The 16,887-nt window shown below is 44.8% G+C and overlaps 1 protein-coding gene across 1 annotated transcript; it reads left to right on the top strand.

The window, feature by feature from the left end:
• Positions 1-10,665: 10,665 nt before the first annotated feature.
• LOC117192640 lies at positions 10,666-16,881 on the top strand. Its single transcript, XM_033397366.1, has 2 exons — positions 10,666-11,002; positions 15,820-16,881. The coding sequence occupies exon 2, from the start codon at positions 15,893-15,895 to the stop codon at positions 16,298-16,300; it is 408 nt and encodes a 135-aa protein (XP_033253257.1). The 5' UTR covers positions 10,666-11,002; positions 15,820-15,892; the 3' UTR covers positions 16,301-16,881.
• Positions 16,882-16,887: the final 6 nt, after the last annotated feature.

Here is a 16,887-nt window from a genome sequence, read left to right as displayed (position 1 = left end):
CTGTCGTATAAGCTACCGGACCGATGCAGAATATTTCAGGCGGAAGTTTTCGCCATCAGGAAAGCAGCAGCAGAGGTCGCTCAGCTTAAAGAGCGAGCACACGATGCGGCCCACCTATTCGTCGTCAGCCAAGCGGCAATAAGATCCATGCAATCGTCCGCGGTCAGTTCCAGAAGTGTCTTGGCGAGCAGGGTGGCACTAGACACCCTAAGCACGACAAAGTCAGTGCGGATCTACTGGGTTCCCAGCCACCAAGGCATCGAAGGAAACGAGCCGGCGGACGTCCTGGCTAAGGAAGGCGTCGGGCTGCCGAATGAGAGTACCGAGAATGTGCCTGTATCCCTTAGAACGCTACAAAGCGAATAAGAGATGCAGGCCAAAACCTCGAAATCATGTGCAAAGAACGCAATGAGAAACTCAGCCACTACCTACTGCACCTACCACGAAAGGACTGCAGATTGTTAATGGGTATACTAACAGGTCACTGCGTGGCTGCGTGCGGCACATGCAACAAAGCTAGGCATCGCCAACAGAGACAGTCGTAGGAAATGTGACGAACCTGGGGTAATCGAAACCCTGAAACATCTCATCTAAAACTGTGCGGCTCTCCTATGGGCAAGGAGAAAATACCTGGGCGCACCATTAATGGCATCACTGGAAGATGCCTCCAAGAAACTACTGGCCTATGCGAAAAACACCTCGATTCTCGAGCACTATAAATTCCTATAAGCAATCTCTTAAGAGAACACTCTACATTTATACTTCTCTTACGCCGCCTCGACACGAGATGAAGAGAGCTTTCTGGAAGAGACGTTCATTTATTCCTTCTCACCGCGCTCACCAGCAGCCAGCGTTCGGACAGTAACGCATAAGGAGAGAGCGATTACTGTTGAAGTCAGCAGTGGAAATCAACGCTTGCGCTGCCAAAAAATTCAATTTTGTTTGCGATCATGGACCGTGGCTATGCCCATGCATTTTTGTTGGTCGAAACACGTCTGAAGAACCCCCTTGTGTATAGGCCCTAGGACCCTAGGCACTTTACTGTAATATCATGTCTCCTCTCTGATAGAAGTGTGCTTACTCTCTCAATTCTAACGGTTCTTATTACTTTAGGCAATGTTGCGAAAGAAGATCGAAAATGAGCACCAACAAAAAAACTCTAGTAACTGTTTTACGTTAAAGCTTCTACTTTTCTGAGCTTTTTGATATTTTATGTTCTTGATTGCAATGAAGGTCAGTGTTAAGTGTTCGTGGTTACAAGAAAGTTAAAAAAAACGAGGCGGAACGTTGTGAGTTGCTGCGGACACCGCAACTCTACGGTTATACCCGATACTAAGTCAGTATGGCTCTCCTCCGGCAGACGCCGCTAATATTAAACGACACGACAAAGAGTGCGTGCGAGAGAGACAGAAAATCAGTCTGAGCGTGACGTCGGGCGCTGCGTAGCCACTGCAAATTGATTTGTTCCTATTGGCTATAAAAATGATCTGATCTGATCCAGATTCAGCAATCTGATAGATATGATTCTGCGTTTTTAGTTTTCTCGAATGTGCAATATTGTGGATGCAACAGATTTTCGTCCTTTGTGGGGGCGGAAGGGGGTGGAGCGAAATTTTGAGATACACGTTTTATAGTAAGATCAAACAGGAGTGCGGATACCAAATTTGGTTACTCTAGCCTTAATAGTCTCTGAGATTTTTGAATATCCCCAGATTTTCGTCCTTTGCGGGGGCGGAAAGGGGTGTGGCGAAATTTTGAAACAAACTCGTCTCGGTCCGATATATTAGGAGTGTGGATACCAAATTTGGTTGCTCTAGCTCTTATAGTCTTTGAGCACTAGGCGCTGAAGGGGACGGACAGACGGACAGACGGACGGACGGACAGACAGACAGGGCTCAATCGACTCGACTATTGATGCTGATCAAGAATATATATACTTTATGGGGTCGGAAACGATTCCTTCTGGACGTTACACACATCCACTTTTACCACAAATCTAAAATACCCCAATACTCATTTTGAGTATCGGGTATAAAAATTAATAATGGGTCGCGGAAAGCACTGTACTGAAGAGCAGAGGCAAGTGATCAAAAAGCTAATTTCAGAAAGCATTAGCTATTCTTAGGTGAGACAACTGATTGGTTGTTCAAAGAAAATGATGAGCAATACCATGAAATATCGTGTAAAGCCAGAAACACGTAGAAGAAAAGGCCGCAATATTCCCGTTCATGATAAGAGCCACTGGTTCGTGAAAGCAGGAAAGACCCTTTAAAACCGGCCACAGAGCTTAAAAAATACCTAAAAATATCGGAAAGTATTAGTACCGTAAGAGCGTACTTAATAGATAATAAAATGAGTGCTCGTGGAAGCATGTGGCAAAAAGAATTATCTATGCAAAACAGCACCTAAAAAAGGCCCAAGGAAAAATGGAGGAACATACTTTGGGGGAAAAGGGTCTCGGTCGTATGTACGAAGACCACCAAATACAGAATACCAGCAAGGTTCACGTGTAAAACCGTTAAACATGGAGGGACAAGCATCATGGTATGGGCATGCTTTTCCTACTATAGAGTGGGTCCAATATATTGGATCAAGTCCATAATGGATGTGGAAATACTCGAAACAGTGATGCTGCCTTATGCAGAGTTCGAAATGCCGCTGTTTTGGGTCTTCCAGCAGGACAACGACCCAAAAATACCAGCATGAATGCTCGGAAGTGATTCGCGGACAATTCTGTTGTTCTAATCGATTGGCCTGCGCAGACCTCAGATCTAAACCCTACAGAAAATCTTTGGACTGATGTAAAAAAATATGTTTCCAATGCGAAACCGAAGAGTAACAAAGATCGTTGGGCCACTGTGCAGTATTCTTGGAAGAATATCCCCAAGGAAAGGTGCGAGAATTTTTCTGCTCAGCTGTATATATGTATGTACATATACATATAACCATTAAGCAGCCATGAGAGCTTTAAGGAACTATTAATGAATAAACCGATTATATTGAATTCCCGTTAATTGTTGCCGTATTTAAGGATCATGCGGCGCCGAGATGACATGACCTAGCAAAAGTAGAGTATTTTTTAGGGCTTGTTACCGATTTCTCAGCCTATTTGGCCCGGTGCGATCAAGGAAGAATGGGCATATCGAGCTGCAATAACACCGCAAACAACTCTCGCTCGACTTCGTCCCGCTGTCTCATCTCCCTACACTGTTATTTGTCTGTGAATTCTTCCGTCTGAATCTTGAACCGCCCGCGAATCTTATTTGTTTGTCTTTGTTTCTAATGCTTCATCTCGTGAAGCGATCTCTTCCTACCCCATCCCCACTCTATCCGACTATCCATGAGACCGGCAGCAACGCGTGCATGGATCTCGATCAAGGTGGCGAACCGAAAAGCCAGAGCAAGATAGCGGAAAAGTAGCGGGATCAGCTCGAATTCTCGGTCGCACGAAGAAGGGGAGAGTGTGCGAGTGGATGGGAAAAGAGAAAAAAAATAGAAAAACCAAGTAGAGTAAAAGAATGAAATTAGAATAAGCTAAAGAAAAAAACCTACCTATTAATTCAACTGTAAGGGGTAAAGGGGATTTCGTTTTGCTTTCATGGGGCAAGTGTGAGTGCAAGTGTCAGTATACAGTCAGTGATTAGTCAGCTCTCACTGCGTTCGGTCGTGTTTTTGCTATGTCGCTTTATTACTGCTCGAAATGTAATTCGGACGTAACTGCCGTTCAGCTTCGTTGCTTTGAGGCTGTCCGCTGTTCTTCTTTGTGCCGCCGAGCGTTTCATTTGACGTGCATCGATTTGCTTGCAGACGCAGTTAAACTTTTAACAAATCTGCCTAATTTGTTATGGCAGTGTGATAATTGTGTGGTTGCGAATGACTCGCATTCGAAAATAGATGAGCTTAACGACAAGGTTCCGAAGCTTGAAAACCTTTATCGGGGTCTGAAGTCTGATTTTCAGACTCTTTCGATCAATTCTCATGGGCGTGTGAAGCCGATTGCTTCAAGAAAGGATTCCAATAGGCCAAAGCCGACGACCGACTTAATGTCTCCACGGTTAGTGGCCGCCACCTCGACTGAGGTCATTGACTTGGGATTAGCTGCTGCCCTACCCGATTTGGAGGGCTTCGTCACAGTCAGAAGGAGGGAGAGGAAGAATCGGAAGAAGCATGCCAATCGACTTGTCGGTGTTGCTCAAAGCTGCGAACAGCTGAGTGTGATGCAGAGGAGCAAATACCTGCATATTGGTTAATTTTCTACCGCAACGGGTGCAGAGGCGGTGGTGAAATTTGTTGCTGATAAGCTCAAGGTGCCGGAGGCGAAAATTTCTTGCGTGAAATTGGTCAAGCGAGATGCTGATTTATCTGCGTTGAAGTTCGTAAATTTCAAACTTGGGGTCCCTGAACCTCTATTCCCCGTGGTCTTTGATGATAGATTCTGGCCAGTATCGGTAAGGGTTTCCCGCTCTGTGCATAGACAGAGGCCGGAAGCTGATTTGACGGCAGTTAATCTATGTGCAGCTGTGCCATTGCGGACGTCCACGCCGACTCAGAAAGCTCCAGTTCCATCCACTTCAAAAAACCACCAGTGAGCGGCGCCTCTGGTTTTATGATCGCCGCTTCTCCGCAACATATTCTACTTGCACTTTTTCGCCTTTTTGCTATGAGCAACAGCCCGTTGTTTCATTTTTGGCAATCCTCTTCGACACAACAACAAAACATTGACTTTTCGATCTGCGCTTTGTGCGATATTCGCGCGGCTGCTGCTGGATCAGATGACGATGCTCTTGCTGGCGCTCTCTCCCGACTACGTGCGCTTCTAACGTCATCATTACAACAACAAACGCAAATGCATTGCTTCGTATGCTATGCTTGCGCCGTCGCTGCTCCCGACATTTGGGAAGAGTCAGCAGCCCGTCGTGCGCTCTTATGTGGAACACTCTCTTCAACACTCTCTTCAGCATCGTCACAGAGATTGGCTCTCCCGGCTGCTTCCCTGCCCTCTTTTCTGGACAAGGATGGTGTGCTACTGATTCGGACCTCAACGCTTAGGCAGGCTCTAGGCATGGGCCTCGCTCCTCTGACTCAGTTGGATATGGCTGACCCTCGTCTGGACCCATCTTCCGTGGCCGCTAACAGACGGCACCGCCACTTCCTGAGACCGTGCCGATGGATGGTGCCAAGTCTATACGAATTTTTTTCCAAAATATAGCGGGCATGCGCACCAAGGCTCAGGCTGTCATCTTGGCTACCTCTACGTGTGACTTCGACATGGTCATTTTGGCTGAAACCTGGCTCAATTCTAACTTTTTCGACAACGAATACTTCGATCCCAGCCTTTTCCAGGTGTTTCGTAAGGACAGAGATTGTGCCAAAACGAAGTGCTGCAGAGGAGGTGGGGTCATTGTGGCCGTCAGACGCACCCTACGCTGCGATCAGATTTGTCTCCTGGATGGATACTCTGTTCTGGATCAGATTGGTGTGGCGGTGGCTGGCCAGTTGGAGACGCTATTTATTAGCGCATCCTACATTCCACCAAATAGCAGCTATGATATATACAAGGCGCACACACAAAACATTGCTAACATTTATAGTAATCTGCGAGACCGTCAGCACCTCTGCGTTGTTGGCGGCTTCAATTTGGGTTCGTTGGTATGGTCCGGCGATCCGAAGTCGTCGGGTATGATAACTAGTAATGTACATTTGCCGAACGAGATTCTTTTCCTAGATGACTGTTTCAGTATGGACTTATCCCAAGTAAATAATGTTTTTAATAGGCTAAATAAGATTCTAGAGTTAATTTTTGATAGTTCGGATATAGATTGCCATGTTACATGTTGCGAACTCCCCATCGCGGAATGTGACATGCATCATATGCCGTTGGAATTCTTAGTCAATTTCCATTTTTATTCGCCCTGGGCGGAACCATTTTATGAATGCTTCTTTTCTAGTGTAAGCCTGAATGCTATTAGGGATAGTATGTTAAATGTTAATTGGGCTTCTGTTCTCTCGCATCCTAGTGTAGACACGTCCTATAATGTTTTCCTGCATACGGTCCGTCGTATTATTGGTAACAATGCTTCCAATGGGTGCATGGCTCCTATAGACTACCGTGGTATACGAAAGGTCTTATGAAATATAAGAATCTTCGTAATAAGTACTTTAAGCGATTTGGTAAGACCCGGGACCCTGTGGATTGGGCGAGGTATGTGCAACATAAGAGAGAGTTTGCTTTTTTAAGCAAATTTTTGTATAACCAATATATTGCCGACGTTGAGAGGGAACTTAAAGTCAATCCCAGGTCGTTTTGGCATTTTATAAATTCCAAAAGGTCAACGAGCTCTCTTCCTTTTGTTATGAACCTGGGTAGCTTGGGCGCTAATACGGATAATGGTATAGCAAACCTTTTTGCTTCTTTCTTCAGCTCAAATTTTGAGCCATACGCAGCTTGGCACAGTTTCGATGTCTCAAACTCTATTCCCTCGGTGGTCAATATTGGCACACTCGATGTATCGGAAAAGGACATTTTGGAGGCAATTGATGAGTTCGATAATTTTAATAAACCCGACTGTGATGGCATTTCTGCCTTCCTGCTTCGCAACTGTGTTGTAGCGTTCTGTGAACCTCTCAAAATTCAATTCGCAAGTTCGCTGTTATCGGGTCAGTTTATTGGTAAGTGGAAAGCTGACACGATTACGCCATTCTTTAAGAGAGGTACCAAAAATCTCATTTCCAATTTTAGACCAATTGCCAAACTCAGCAATGTTTCAAAACTTCTAGAGCGAATCATTGCCAGAAAGATCACCTTCCTCATGAAGTCGTACATTAGCCCAAATCAGCATGGTTTTATGCCGGGTAGATCAACAACCACTAATCTCATCGCTTTCAGTAATTTCTGCTCTCGTGTCTTTGAAATGCACTCTCAAGTAGATGTTGTGTATACTGACTTTGCTAAAGCCTTTGACAAAGTCTCCCACTGTGCTTTAATAGCCAAGCTGCATCGGTTAGGGATTCATTCCTGCCTGCTCAGTTGGTTTGCGTCATATCTTGAGCGGCGAGAGTATGTCGTATTGATAAATGGAAAACCTTCGGACCCATTCTTGGCTACTTCTGGCCTTCCACAGGGAAGTACACTTGGTCCACTTCTGTTCTTAATTTTTATTAACGACATATGTCTCAGCATTCAAGCTTCTGAGCATCTGCTTTATGCTGATGATCTTAAAATCTTCCGATCTGTCAAAACCTTAGGCGACAGTATCCTTCTTCAGCGCGACCTGGATAGAGTTGCTCGTTGGTGCAGACTTCATTCGCTCCCACTCAACATTAGTAAATTTTACTTTGTTTCTTTTAGCAAGTGTGTCTTCAATGTGCTGGCCTCATACTCAATAGATGGCCATCCTCTCTTAAAGCAGACGGAAATACTTGACCTCGGGGTCTTATTTGATTCTAGATTTCTTTTTGCAGGGCATCTGAATTTAATATTGCCAAGAGCCTATGCAATGTTCGGCTTTGTTAGGCGCAATTCATCCCAATTCAGGGACCCATATACGAGGCTAAGTCTGTACGCATTCCTTGTGCGCTCGCTCCTTGAGTACGCTTCCATGGTCTGGAATCCCACCGGGGTTGTCCAAATTTCGCGCATCGAACGACTCCAAAGAAAGTTTCTGAAATTTGCACTCCAGCCTCTGCCATTTTCCAATCCGATGCCGTCCTATGAGTGCATATGTCGCCTCGTGCATCTCTCCTCTCTCGAGGATCGTAGGACCATTGCGGCTCAAATCTTTATTTATGACCTTTTAGTGGGTAATATCGATTGCCCTGACCTACTTAGTAGGATTAGTTTCACTACGCCCGCCAGGAGCCTCAGGACCCATGCACCCTTTGCAGTTGATGGCTTTAATGAGCCCATCTGTAGGGCGCTTCGGCAGCACAATGCGCTGCCAGCTGGGATGCGTTTTGACTTTTGCCAGGGGAAGGGAGCCGTCAGACGGTTGCTTGTGGATTTCTTCCTGTTACATAATTAATTTTTTAATGTTATTTTTTGTTGTTTGTTAAGATAGAAATAAGTTAGTTAGCCTAGCCAGTTAAGGATTTTTGATTCCGTTGGCGAATAATAAATAAATAAACCTTAGGTACATATGTATGAAGGTACAAAAAAAAATTTCTTGATCCCTCACAAAAATTTCTCAGCTAGCATCGAGAAAGCGCTTTCGCCGATGGACCACAACACAACAAAAAAACAGTGAGTAAATAAAAACCTTAAAACAGAGTCATTTCAATAATCGGTTCAGCCGATAATGAAAATTTGCTAAAATACACTTTCTCTACTGGGGAAAAACATAAAACAAAATTCCGTTTAGTTTGTAAGTCAATGACCGTCAATCGAGCGCTCAAGTTGTAGAGAGGGGATAAGCTGTTGACGCAGCAAAGCCAAGCTTCGAATTTCGAAGGAGAAAAATAAAACGAAGTTTAAGCGCAGGGGTATTAGAATATAAGTAATTTAAGGTAAGGGAAATTGATAACATTTGGAGAGAGTAGAGTTAAGGTGTTGGTAACGTTTTTAAATTTTAGCTATTAATGTATAAATATATAATGTCTTCTAAAACTTTGATCGTGCCCTGAAAAAAAGGGGTCATAAAGAGGAGAAGAAGATGGCAGATTATGACCAAGGAAGGGTGGGCGTTTTCCTCCATTCTAGCTGAGGACAACTGAGATTAAGCTGAAATATGAAGATAATAAATCTATTAATGTTGTTATTGTCTGTCTTCAGTTGCGGAACGAACGGAAGCAAAGATTTGCTAAATGAACTTAACAGCGCTGATCGAAAGCGACAATAGACATCGACATCCTATGCCGGAGGATGATAGATATTAAGCAAGCGGTTTCTTCTCTGCGCTGTCCGCGCCCTCTGGCGACTGTGCGCGCCACCTGTCGGCTGCGCACGCACCCTGGCGACTGTGCGCGCCCTCCAGCGCCTAGTTGGCAAAACAGCCACCTGGCGGAAAAAAGTTAAGATTTACAAAAAAGCAACAAAATGCGTGATCCATTCAGTATTTAATGGAAAAATGGGACTTACTACTTCTGAGGACATCGAACCTAACAACAAACCAAAGACAAAGAAAACAATAAACAGACGGCTGTCAAGTGGGTGAAGTTTAGGTGTTATCAATTCGCGCGCCCGCCCTACCTGTGACCAAGCACAACGTTCATTTTGGCCACCCTCTGCTGGAACGGCTGCGTCTGGCCTAATACATGGCTTACCCCACGCGTCCTCCTTTTAATTTACTACATCATGTTTTTAGCTTAATAATAATAGATTGACAGCTTCATCTTTTTCATATATACGCAAAATTATCACTAACAAAAAAAAACACCAAAACGTTCGACACCAAGGTACATAGAGAAATATCTGCTGAAATTTTGCTCAACCGCTAGGGGTTCCCTCACCCATACGTAATGGATCATGTATAGATGAGTGGATCCACCTTTTCTTGAGTTAATTTAACTCAGGCCTCTACGGAGACTGACCTACCAAGAGCTCTTGTTAAGGGTCCCCGGGACATAAACAATAGACAATGATTAGATTTCCACATATCACCCGACCAAACACGGTGGACTGACGGGACCCCCGCGTCACCCACTGAGGGTTAATCTTCTGCAACTGAACAGCTGATTGCAGATTTCGGTTCGTAAAAGTTGTTGGCCGAACATCTATTAGCTCACCCGCCTTTTTTCCTGTACTCACTTCAAACTTTATATTTTACACACAAAATTTCAACGGTGCTGAGTCGACGTTTCTCTGCCGTCCACGCTCTACGAATTCCATAATCCACTCCACGTTTTCTAATTCTTTTCACTCCTATTTATCCCTTTTTATCCTTACTAATACATCTAACTAATCCTATTTTATTTCTTACATCCCCAGGAACGGCTCCACCTCCCCCCGATGTCACCATTCACCATCGAGCCTCCCTGGACTTCCGCTAGATGGCGCGTCGCCCTCGGCCCTGGCCACCTATCGTTCAGGTGGGACTGGAACATCTAGGGTCCGTGAATGCTTTGAGACAGGAAAGAACAGAATGGTTGGATGGAATGCTCATACTTGTAAAAGATCCAACTGTAAAACTATAAAAGTTACAGAGCTAGCCAAAATTAGTACATGCGAACACCTTATGGCGGCGGCACGCTTCAGTTTGTATAAGGCTGGAAAGCAAAATGCTTCGCAAGTTGTGTCCATGCTGGACACTGATACAGATTTGTCAACAAAATCTAATACATACGATACATCAGATCCTCAACTTCCGATTAATTATACCCCAGACGAAGCTTAAGCTTTTTATATTGATGGAGGCTTCACGAAAATCTCGTAAAAACTGTTGACAGAGAAAATTATGAAACTGCAATTTATAAATGGGGATGTGACGGCAGCAGCGCCCATAGTAATCCCGATAGTAATATGACTGTTAAGGCAAATCAGTTGCCTGCCTATATATATATGTATATCTATAATTATACCTAAGAGACATGTATGAAATCACGCTCTTGAATTGTAATGTCGTGCGCTCTTATACCATGTTGCGAACGGAGCCTATGCAAGCAGCAGCCGCTCATGAAGAGGGCGCCGCTTTAGAATAAACTCACTTATAATGGAAAGTCGATTGAGTACACAAGTTTGATCTGTCGGTCTGTCTGATTCCAGTGTCTAATTAAACCCTCAGAAATCGTGCCTAACGGCAGGCTGTTTAGCATTTAGGCGCCCCCGGGTGGACACTGATTTTCTGGATTGGACAGAAGTTTGATTGGATTAATCTTGGCGCTTCGTTAGAAATCCCCATTGGATATCATCCCTCGCTCGTTGCTGTTGCTGTTCCTGCAGTTGTCATTGGTGGCCCGCTGGACTTCAAACTTCGCTACTCTTGAGAGCTGCTCGTGGGTATTCCTGGTTGGTATGAACTTGTGGGAGGGAATGCATCGGTGTTCAAACAACCCTCAACCAGTGCCACAGGTAAATCAAAGTGCCCAATTATTTCATCAAAAATATATAATATTATACGTATATTTTATGTAGTTAACGTATAAAAAAGGCCTGTGAATAAATTATTAAATAAAAGTGATTCGGCCAGGTATCTGTACGTACACACATTCAAAGGTTTTTGATTATACAATGAGTGATCACTGTACTTGTGGTCAACGACATTCCCAAAAAGAGCCGACAAGCAAAGGAGAAACGGCAATAGTTTCGCGCGCAAGCTCTAACCGCTGCGCATCATTCCCCCCTCGCCCGTCTTCGTCATAAATTTTCGTTTCTGCTTTGCGCGAACGGTTCTTGCTGGACGCTCTTCGTTTTACAGCGCAGCTGCACTTTTGTGCTCTCTCACTCAGCGCTCGCTTGCTCTTTATCGTTTCGTGTTCTCTCCTTGTCTCCAGCGATACTCGCTAACACTCACATACATTACACATACCATTACTTGTGGTTTAGGTGCATCTCGGCCGGTCGCTAAAGCAGCATACGCATATACGCGCATTTAAGCTGCGTTTCGGTGAACTACAAGCTCGACTCGAACTCGAAAGCCTTGTTACCCTGTTACTAGCACGGTAACAGCATTTGGCTGTTAGCAGGCAGAAAAAATTTGTGAGTTTAATTGCTGAGTGTGACAGTGGGACAAGTTCCATTTTTGAGAAACAAAAATTTTATAGAACTAAAATGCCTGGAAAACGGCGAGGAATGTCTAGACAATCTGCAGAGGTTGACGATGTGGAGTCGTTAGACATTCTTCGCAAGCTGAGTGCAGTTAAGAAAGATATCAATCGTACATGGAGCGTTCTTAAAGATAAACAGTCTTCCTTTTCAAAGGCACAATTGGAGTGCCGCATAGAAATATTAGAGTAATATATTGAACGGCCTTTCCAATTACAAGTAGAAATTTAGGATGTCAACCCAGATTTAGCATCTCGAGCCGAGCTTGAGGATTTATGTATTGAGGCTAAATCCACGCTCAAGTCCATGTCTGCTAAACTTGAGCAACGGACAGCAAATGAGTCGGTATTAAATACGACAATTGCTACAAGTAGACATTTGCCGCCAGTGAAATTGCCCAAATTCAGTGGCGATTATACCGAGTATACAAATTTTATCGTCCTATTTAGTAGCATAGTGGATAGCGATCCCACATTAAGCAATGTGGAGAAATTTAATCATTTATTGACTTGCTTAGAGAAAGAAGCGCTAGGAGTAGTAAAGGCTTATCCAGTGACCGAACAAAACTATCCGAAGGCCCTTAGTGCCTTAATGAAGGTATACGATAATGATTGTTTAATATTCTTAAATAGTATAGCCCGTCTGTTCGAGTTGCAAAGCATGCAAGGTCCGTCTGCATCTGGGCAGAGATCCCTTCTTCCGGATCCCAGCTTCCGCTACTTACGAGTCGCTATTGTCTGTAGGAGATTATAAACAAATTTCGGAGGCTTTACTGATACACATTGTCATATCCAAGGTAGATCAAAAAACCCGCTTTCGATGGGAAGGGAATCTGGACCATCAATCCATTCCATATTGGACAGACTGTGTATCTTCGCTTAAAAAACGCTACCAACATTTATCTGCAGAAGAGACGAATTCAGGGCAATCTAGAGGAAAAAAGACAAGTCAGGATTCACAGAGCAAGCAATCTGGAAAGACTTCGTTGACTGTGGCTCAAGCCAAACCTTCTCAAGATCAGAAATGTTCATGTTGCAAGGCAACTGACCATTTCATTACTTCTTGCTCGTCTTTCGCTGCGGCTTCAGCCGCAACCCGCTTCCAATTTGCAAAGGGAGTTCCGCTATGCATTAATTGCCTACGCAAAGGACACATTGTGTCAAAGTGCAAATCGTCACATTGCAGAGTCTGTTCCAAATCGCATCATACTTTGTTACATCGTTACACAACTGACTCATCCACAAGTCAAGCTGCGTTGGACAATCCGCCTGCAAGAATTCTAAACGAACGTCCACTAGTTTCGAATCATGCAACGGCACGCGACAATGACCAAGTAATTTTAGCCACATCAGTTGTTGACATTAAAGGCAGCTCAAGCCAACATCAGCCAGCCAGAGTATTGTTGGACTCTGGTTCTCAAGTGAACTTTATCACCGATGAATTGGCAAAAAGTCTGCAGTTAAAGAGAACTAGAAAGCATATAAGTTTGTTAGGTATTGGAAAATCCAGCTTATCGGCACACCAAGTTGTGCAAACCACAATCTGCTCTCGCATACACACATTCGAAATGGTGGCAGATTTCGTGATTTTAAAATCGATTTCCTCGTACCATCCAGAAAAGGCGGTTCATCCTGATTCCTTAATGGATGCTACTGAGAGCTATCCACTGGCTGATCCAGTCTTTTACAAGCCACAAAAAGTTGATCTGCTATTAGGTTCAGACGACTTTTTCGATATCTTAAGTAATGGTCAAGTAAAACAGGGCAGAGAGGCACTAACCTTACAAAACACTGTTTTTGGGTGGGTGGTGTCTGGACGTTGCAAGTCCAAAGGCCCTCAAGCCACATTAACTTGCCCTATGGTGAGCACAGTTCAAGAAGCCTGCCCGCTCGACAGCTTGGTCAAACGTTTCTGGGAGTTGGAAAATGTTCCAAATGCATCCATATAGAAGGACTGTATACCCCCGAAGAAACTATGTGTGAAAAATCCTTTATCGACACTATTACACGTCTACCCTCCGGTCGATTGCAAGTTTCTTTACCATTTAAGTCTAGTCCGACATCTCTCGGTTCGTCGGTTACAGCAGACATTACAAAAATGTACCGTCAAGTCGAACTTGATGAGGCGCATCGCAAATTCCAATTAATTATTTGGAGACGTGCAAGTTAAGATCCCTTGCAAGTGTTTCATATCAATACGGTAACTTATGGCACGGCCAGCGCACCATTTCTTCCTGTCAGGTGTTTGACGTATCTAAGCGAAACTCATTTAAATTCGCATCCACTTGGCTCAAAGTCCCTTGCTTCAGATTTCTATGTTGACGATCTTCTTACAGGCGCAGACACGAAATCCGAACTACGGATATTGCGTTAACAGCTAGTTGAAATCCTAGAGCCAGCCGGATTTGTGCTGACGAAGTGGACTGCTAATTGTCAGCTAGGTGACAGTCAGAAAGAGAATCTGGTTATTTCGAGTGGAGATCAGCAAGATTGCAAAACTCTTGGACTGATTTGGAACCCACAGGCAGACATCTTCAAGTACTGTCTGAAACCAATAGTCTCCTCCGAAACCACAACCAAGAGAGTAATGTTATCCGTCATAGCCAGTCTTTTCGATCCCTTGGGTCTGCTATGTCCGGTGATTACTAATGCAAAAATCTTCTTGCAGGAAATTTGGCTTTTGAGCCTTGGTTGGGACGATCCCATTCCCTTAAAATTGCAACAAAGATGGGAGTCGATGGTTTTGGACATGCAAAGGTTGCATGAAGTCACCATTCCACGTTTTGTAGGAGCTAGCACAAGCACTCGATGTCAAATACATGGGTTTGCAGATGCGTCCACGCCAGCATACGGCTGCTGCATCTACGTTCGTGTGTCCCATTCAAATGGAGTGTCCGTTAACTTATTAACGGCAAAGTCAAGGGTGGCACCCTTAAAGACAAAAACAATCCCAAGATTAGAGCTATGTGCCGCTCATCTGTTGGCAAAGTTGTGGGAGGAAGTTCGAACTATTATTGATTGCCCTGTAGAGAAGGTTATATTGTGGTCAGATTCGGAAGTGGTTCTGCATTGGCTGCAAACTCATCCCTCCCAGTTAACAACATTTGTTTCAAATCGAGTTGCAGAGATACAGGAAATCACTTCGACTGCCTCATGGAGACATGTACCCACCAAAGAAAATCCTGCAGATCCAGTATCTCGGGGATCATCAGTAGCAGACTCAGATTCACTATTTTGGTTAAACGGCCCGTCATTCCTGCAACAAAATGCCATGGATCTTCATTTACGTTTGACAGAAGCGGACGCGTCATTAGAGAAGAAGAAGGTAGCCACTTCGCTTGTCGCGGCCGATGGCGAACACAATCCCATCCTCACCCTAATAGAAAACTCATCATCATATATGAAAGTGGTAGGCACAATTGCATATATCCGCCGGTTCATAAATAAAAGGAAAGGAGTAACTTGGAGTAGTACTTGTCCGTCATCAGAAGAGCTCGGCGCAGCGTTTCTAGCAGCAGTTGAAGCTGTTCAAAGAGACGCATTCTCGCAGGAGATTGACAAAATAAAAAAGTCATCAAAGTGGCAGGCATCACTTCAAAAACTAACTCCCTTCATTTCGGAAGAACAAGTGGGCTCATGCTCGTTTTCGTTGGTTCGAGTAGGTGGTCGCCTATTAAACGCTCCTCTAGCCCATAATGCAAAATTTCCACTGTTAATGCCAAAAAATTGTAGATTTGTTACCCTCTATCTTAGCTATTTGCATCGAGCCAATTGTCACGCTGGACCCCGTGCACTAGTGGGATTCCTAGAACAGTCCATGTGGCTGATAAATGCACGAAGAGAGTGCAGTGCCATTGTCCGGAAATGCGTACACTGTATCCACTACAAGCCGAAGCTTCTCTCACAAATCATGGGAAACCTTCCCGCTGATCGATTGCGTGGGAATCGACCCTTCGAGATTAGCGGAGTTGATTTGTTTGGACCGGTTCGTGTATCGCTTGGGATTCGTGGCAAGCAGCCTCTTAAGATGTACATAGCAGTGTTTGTCTGCTTTGCATCTAAGGCCGTACACCTAGATATTGTAAAAGACTTGACCTCTTATACATTTATTTTGTGCTTATCCAGGTTTGTTGGACGTCGTGGGCCTCTTGTCAAACTCTATTGCGACAACGCCACGAATTTTGTTGGTGCAGCTCGCATGCTCATGGAGCGCATGGATGCAGTCAATGCCAAGGACGAAGCCCTCAAGGCGTATGCTGCGGCTCACAGTTTTTCGGTGGAATTCATTCCCCCGCGAGCCCCGCACATTGGAGGCCTGTGGGAGTCGGCGGTGAAGTCCGCCAAGAATCTGCTGCTCAGGGCTATGGGCAGCGCAGTGCTCAAGGAGGACGAGCTGCATACGGTTCTCGTGGACTTCGAGGCCGTGCTCAATTCCAGACCACTGGTGGTCGACAGCGGCAGCCCCAACGAAGGGGAGGTGTTGACTGCAGCGCATCTACTAGTCGGCAGAACGCTGGTTTCGCTGCCGCCCGAATCAGAGCTGCCCAGACCAGACAGCAGTCTCTCATATCTGCAACGATGGCAGCTCGTGTCTGCCATCAAGTAAAGATTTTGGAGATATTGGTCCAGAGACTATCTTCTCAGCCTTCAACAGCGAGGGAAGTGGTCCGAGGAGGTCGCCAACTTGGAGCCAGGCAGAGTGGTGGCAATTCACGAGGACAACGTGCCCCCTCAAATGTGGCTCACCGGAATAGTGGAGGAGGCAATCCCAGGAGCGGACGGGAAGGTTCGCGTGGCCGTGATTAGGACTAAGGACGGGGTATACAAGCGATCGATCCATCGCTTGGCGCCTATTCCAGTGGATTGAAGCCAATCGGCTGTCAACGCGGCCGATGTTAAGGCAAATCAGTTGCCTGCCTATATATATATGTATATCTATAATTATACCTAAGAGACATGTATGAAATCACGCTCTTGAATTGTAATGTCGTGCGCTCTTATACCATGTTGCGAACGGAGCCTATGCAAGCAGCAGCCGCTCATGAAGAGGGCGCCGCTTTAGAATAAACTCACTTATAATGGAAAGTCGATTAAGTGCACAAGTTTGATCTGTCGGTCTGTCTGATTCCAGTGTATAATTAAACCCTCAGAATTCGTGCCTAACGGCAGGCTATTTAGCACATCCAACGTCCC

The sequence above is a fragment of the Drosophila miranda genome, chromosome XL (genome assembly GCF_003369915.1).
Source record: "Drosophila miranda strain MSH22 chromosome XL, D.miranda_PacBio2.1, whole genome shotgun sequence".
NCBI classification, from domain to species: Eukaryota; Metazoa; Arthropoda; class Insecta; order Diptera; family Drosophilidae; genus Drosophila; species Drosophila miranda.
The sequence above is the reverse complement of the archived record's forward strand: the minus strand, read 5'-3'. Positions and strand labels throughout refer to the sequence as shown.

Bases quoted from the DNA above. Each gene is read 5' to 3' on its own strand.
- LOC117192640 (XM_033397366.1), top strand. From the start codon at position 15,893: ATGCTCATGGAGCGCATGGATGCAGTCAATGCCAAGGACGAAGCCCTC.